This window comes from Histomonas meleagridis, assembly GCF_020186115.1.
Source record: "Histomonas meleagridis strain 2922-C6/04-10x chromosome Unknown contig_54, whole genome shotgun sequence".
Lineage (NCBI taxonomy): Eukaryota > Parabasalia > Tritrichomonadida > Dientamoebidae > Histomonas > Histomonas meleagridis.
Window position 1 is genome coordinate 172,851 of NW_027150897.1, and position 6,480 is coordinate 179,330.

A 6,480-nucleotide genomic window follows, 5' to 3' on the forward strand; every position below is an offset into this window, starting at 1 on the left:
TAAGATTTGAACAATTATGTGATTCATCAGAAAGTATGTATGAAACTATTTGTGTACGTTCATTATTATTAAATGATGAACAAATGAACCCATTTTGGTTAAAGTTCCTTGAAAAAGAAGCACAAAAAGGAAAAACTCAACTTGGAGAAATAGCTTTATTACATGTGAAACTTGATCAACCTGAAGTCCAATTTTCACAAAGTTTAATGTTATGGAATTCAAATTCTCATGATGAAGCAATTGAAAAACTTAAAACAATTGTTACGAATTTACCAAAAACATCGAAATTATTACCACGTTATTTAAATATGTTAGGGAATTGGTGTAAAGAAAATCATCAATATGAATCATCATTACAATTTCTTCAAGAATCAGTTTCATTATCACCTAATTCATGTAATTATTGGGCTGATTTAGCAAAAATTAATTTATGTTTATATCAAAATGGTGGAACTAAAGAACATTTACTTAATTCACTTAATGCTAATATTAATGGATTAATTAATAATACATTAAATCAAATACAATTTACACTGAATACTATTTCTATTTTATTACAGAATAGTTCGAAAGAATTTTGTCAATTATTAAAAAATAATTTAAATAAAATTAATTCCGAACTTTGGTTATTTTTACTTCCACAAATAGTATCGAATTTAAGTAATTCCGATTTGAAAGAACTTTTCGAAGAATTATTACTTTTAATATCGAAAACACATCCACAAAAAGTATTATATTCATTATTAGTTAATTATCGATCAGATAAAATCGACATACAACAATCAACAAAGAAAATTGTTGATATATTACGAATCGAATTTCCTTTATTGGTTAATCAAGTCTTATTATTTTCGAGTGAATTATTACGAATTGCTGCTTTTTGGCATGAAATGTGGTTTACTAATATTGATGAAGCTTCACGTGATTATATATTACGTAACAATAAAAATAGTACACAAGAACAACTTTTACCATTACATAAATTAATATCTAATCCACCAGAAACTACATTTGAAGTTAGCTTTCATACAATGTATGGCTCACGATTAAATATTGCAGAAGAATATCTTAAATCTTATGTCGAAACGAACAACTTAAACTATTTCTATCAATGTTGGTCAATATATGTTGAAGTTTTTAAACAAATTCGATCAACAATGAATGATATTACCGAATTTAATTTATGTGATGCTTCGCCATTATTAGAAAGTTTAAATAACACTAATTTAACTGTACCTGGAACTAAGAATAATATATACATTAATTCATTCATTAATAATATTCATATAATTAATTCTAAACAAAAACCACGTAAATTATCCGTAATAGGTTCCGATGGAAAAATTTATCCGTTTCTATTAAAGGCTAATGAAGATACACGATTAGATGAACGTGTAATGCAATTATTTAATTATATAAGTGATTTGGTACATAACTCATCAATACCTTTGTCTTCTAAATTAGGTATTACTACTTATGGCGTTGTCCCTATAACACGTAAAGTAGGTTTAATAGGTTGGGTACAAGACACACAAACATTATTCGAAATAATTTCTAATTTTCGTAATTCACATGGAATCGTTTTGGATTACGAAGTCCGTAAATCATTAAAAGTTTGTCCTTCTTATGATACTGCTTCAATTGATAAAAAGAAAAAAGCATTTTTGTATGGAATCGGAAGAACTGATGGTAATGATCTTAAGAAAATTCTTTTGAAGTTTTCGACTGATTCGAATGATTGGCTTGATAGACGTGTCCAATTCACTACTTCGCTTGCCGTTACATCAATGGCAGGTTACATATTAGGTTTAGGTGATCGACACATGTGTAATATTATGATAACAAATAGAACCGCGAAATTGGTGCACATCGACTTCGGCGATTGTTTCGAAGTGGCTATGCATCGCGCAAGATTCCCCGAAAAAGTACCATTTAGATTGACACGAATGATGCAGAACGCATTGGAAGTATCAAAGATTGAAGGTACGCTAAGGAAATGTTGCGAAAAAATAATGAAATTGTTGAGAAGAAATGGAGAACAGATTTTGGCTTTGTTGGAAGCATTTATTAATGACCCACAGTTGCAATTGAAGAATCCGTTCGATAAAGGATTCACCGCGAAAAGTGTCTTGGAAAGAATCCAAGATAAACTAACGGGAAGAGACTTCGGTAGAGATAAAGTACTGCCCGTGAAGAAACAAGTGAATTTGCTGATAAATCAAGCAATTTCATATGATAACTTATGCCAAATGTTTAAGGGATGGTGCCCATGGTGGTAATTTGTTTAGATATAAAGTGAATAATAAAAATATTTACATGTAAATTATAATATTTTGGAATCATGAATGCTAACATCCTCATTCGAATGAACTTATAAGTTTTTTCTCTGAAAATTTCTTTTTAAAAGTCATTTTTTGAGAAACATTTGACAACGACTGTTTGGGTTTTGAAAGCTTTACTCCGTGTCAAAAAGAAAATGGAAACAAATCGCGTAATCCTTATCGGAAATCCGTATGTAGGAAAAACTGCTATTATCAACTGTCTATTAAAGCAAGAATCTTCCGATAATTATGAACCAACAATTGGTGCAGCATTTCATAATTATTCCCAAAAAATTAATGGTGAAGAATTCTGTATTCAGATATGGGATACAGCAGGACAGGAACAATATAGATCTTTAGGCCCAATTTATTACAGAAATGCAAAAGCTGCAATTTTCGTTTATGATGTTACTTTACCTAATTCATTTGAAGCAATTCCAATGTGGCTTGACGCATTCGAAAATTCAGTAGGAAGAAGATCTATTAGATACCTTGTCGGAAACAAGGTTGATTTACAAGATCAAAAAGTTGATGAAGCAATTGCCAGTAAATTTGCTGAAGAAAATAAATTTACATTTATTCAAACATCGGCATTAACCGGATACAATATTGACCGCCTGTTTCAAAATATTATGGTACAACTTTCCTCATCTGAATCGAGTATTGAAGTAAGTTCTTTGGAAATTAACGAACGTAAACAATGTTGTTAATTCGGATCCACTTGAGTAAATAGGAGTCATGAGTTTATAGAAGCCATTTAGGTTTCTAATTGTCATAAACAATACATTTAATGTGACCATTTGTTACTTGAAATTAAAACTTTTATAATAATAAATTTTTGGACAATATAATGAATCATATATAAGGATACATGATAAGCTTATTATTGATGTAATATTTATATATAAATAAACAAGGCTTCTTTAATTGCATTTCAAAATTATCTATATATTTTACAATATAATTCTTCTGTTATTAATTTCTTATTGTTCTATATTTAATATAACTATTTACTTCTTGTTCCCAGGACAACTATCCCTTATGAATGATTACATATGAAACTCTTGACTTATTTTGTTTATAGAAAGAAATTCGATATATCATTTCATAAAACTGTCATGTAAAAGATAATAATATTATTATTTATATTATATTTCTAAAATATAGCAAATGAGGATGTCTTCATATTTGGAAAACTTATTATTCCTTTGCTTTAATGCATGCTTTTGTAGTTAGTGCGTTATTACCAATCATCATTATTTATATCATTTCCAATGGAAGATATAAATAACTCATTATATATTGATTGAAATGTTCAAAAAATTGAGTCAATTAATTTCAAAATATCATTACAAAAAAAAAAAAAACATTCCTCAACACTAATTAATTATATTCATGCATAAGTATCTTTACTCGATACAAAGAATATTTATGGAATATGAGAGTCAACACAGTGCTGACGAAAGTTTTATTAACAAGTGTTATTAAAAATATAATGAAATATTCAAAAATTTCAAAATGTAAGAAAAGTCTACAGTTCATGTCACTTTGCTTTCACACAGTAATCATCCAACCGCCCCAGATGATTCAATTTTTTTCTATCGATTCGTGTGATGTAAATCTCTGTCATTCAAATTACACACGTTGTATATAACTTTTATAGAGTCGAATCAGCATATGTTGGCCAACATCAATCCGATATAAATCACATCCCAAAATAGTATTATATCTATGTACCATTCAAAGGCAGCGTTAGAATTAAACGAAGCACGAAACATATGCTAACATATGCTGAAACAATATTTTTTTACTTATCAATTCCGTTATTTTGTCAGATAATTCATCCCTCAATTTCCATTCACTTTTGAAAGGCTAACCCCCTTTCAACTGCACACAGAAAATATATTCAATTATTCAGAACACAAAGTTCTCGATCTTGGTATTATATATCCAGAAAAAAACAAACAACTATCTTTTTATTTTTTGATGTTATCAATGACATTCGCAAAAGAATATAGTATATTAGTCTCAATTATGAAAATAATGATTTTTTCGGAAACTCACATTTTCTGTTGGCGAACAATAAATTTGAGAGTAATAACTTTTTCAATAAACCCACTTTTAATTTTACACATGTCATCCCAAGAAATCATTACCCTATACACAAGTGCAAATATTGAAGATCAATCTCCACAGCCATATCAATATTATGCTGATTATACTGGAATTCAATGTTTGCAAGTTGCAATGCAACATCTCGGAATTCAAGTCGATCCAACACATTATGGCCTAATTCTTAGATCAAATGAAACAAAATGGATTGACCCAAATGCAACATTAAGAAGTCAAGGAGTAACAACGGGTTGCATGATTTTCATTTATCCTTACGATTCAGCAAGTACTCAACAGAAAACACAAACAACCACATCAAAGCTCGAAGCAAAACCACCAGCTGCACAAGAACAAGAAATTGATGAATCAAAATTGACACCATTCCAGCGTGCAAAGCTTGCTGCACAAAGAAGACAATCGAATACAGCAGCACCTGTAACATCAGCTCCAAAACCAGCACCATCACCAGTAGCTGCACCTAAACCAGCACCAGCACCTGCCAAACCTCAAGTAGATGAGTCAAATCTCTCTCCATTCCAGCGTGCCAAGCTTGCAGCACAAAGGGGTCAACAAGCGCCTGCAGCACCAGCTCCAAAACCAACTCCAGCACCAGCTGCTGTACACAAGCCAGCACCACCACCAGCTAAGCCAGCACCCGCGCCAGCTGCTAAAGAAGAAATTGATGAGTCGAAATTAACACCATTCCAGCGTGCTAAACTTGCGGCACAAAGAGGTCAACAAGTACCTGCAGCTACAGCACCTAAACCAACACCTGCTCCTGCAGCAGCACACAAACCAGCACCGGCTGCAGCTCCAAAACCAACACCAGCACCCGCGCCAGCTGCTAAAGAAGAAATTGATGAATCGAAATTGACACCATTCCAGCGTGCTAAACTTGCAGCACAAAGAGGTCAACAAGCACCTGCAGCTACAGCACCTAAACCAACACCAGCACCAGCACCAGCTGCTGTACACAAGCCAGCACCAGCACCAGCTCCTGCACCAGTACATAAACCAGAACAAGCACCAACAGCACTACACAAACCTGCACCACCTGCTAAAGAAGAAATTGATGAATCGAAATTAACACCATTCCAGCGTGCTAAACTTGCGGCACAAAGAGGTCAACAAGCACCTGCAGCTACAGCACCTAAGGCAGCACCTGCTCCTGCACCAGTACATAAACCTGCACCTGCACCAGCTGTTGCACCTAAACCATCACCCGCTCCAGCTCCTGCACCAGCACATAAACCCGCACCTGCACCATCTGCTGCACCTAAACCATCACCTGCACCAGCTGCTAAAGAAGAAATTGATGAATCGAAATTAACACCATTCCAGCGTGCTAAACTTGCAGCACAAAGAGGTCAACAAGCACCTGCAGCTACAGCACCTAAACCAACACCTGCACCCGCACCATCTGCTGCACCTAAACCATCACCTGCACCAGCTGCTAAAGAAGAAATTGATGAGTCGAAATTAACACCATTCCAACGTGCTAAACTTGCAGCACAAAGAAGTCAACAAGCATCTGCAGCACCAGCCGCAACACCTAAAGCAGCACCATCACCTTCTCCATCACCAAGATCAAGCGTTGATGAGTCAAACTTATCACCATTCCAACGTGCCAAACTCGCAGCACAAAGAGGACAACAAGGACCAGCGCCAGTTTCACAACCGGCACCAGCACCATCACAATTACCAAAACCAGCTGCAGTTTCTGTGCCAGCTCCAGCACCAGTTGCAGTTCCAAAACCGGCACCAGTTGCAGTTCCAAAACCGGCACCAGTTGCAGTACCCAAGCCAGCACCAGTTGCAGTTCCAAAACCGGCACCAGTTGCAGTACCCAAGCCAGCACCAGTTGCAGTTCCAAAACCAGCACCTACATCAATACCAAAGCCAGCGCCCACATCAATACCAAAACCAGCGCCCACTGCGGTACCAAAAGCTGCACCTTCACCAGTGCCAAAAGCAGCGCCAACACCAGTTCATAAGGAAAATGAAGATAAATCAGGTCGACATAGTGATGAAAGTGATGGCGATGAAG

General features: G+C 34.8%; 2 protein-coding genes across 2 annotated transcripts; both read left to right on the forward strand.

The window, feature by feature from the left end:
* Window positions 1–1,031: 1,031 nt before the first annotated feature.
* Window positions 1,032–2,279, forward strand: GO595_007584 (PIKK family atypical protein kinase; the record flags this gene model as incomplete). The annotated part of the gene is made up of 1 exon (XM_067921063.1): window positions 1,032–2,279. The coding sequence occupies one exon, from the start codon at window positions 1,032–1,034 to the stop codon at window positions 2,277–2,279; it is 1,248 nt and encodes a 415-aa protein (XP_067772301.1).
* Window positions 2,280–2,476: 197 nt separating this feature from the next.
* Window positions 2,477–3,031, forward strand: GO595_007585 (small GTP-binding protein; the record flags this gene model as incomplete). The annotated part of the gene is made up of 1 exon (XM_067921064.1): window positions 2,477–3,031. The coding sequence occupies one exon, from the start codon at window positions 2,477–2,479 to the stop codon at window positions 3,029–3,031; it is 555 nt and encodes a 184-aa protein (XP_067772302.1).
* Between the last annotated feature and the right edge of the window lie 3,449 nt (window positions 3,032–6,480).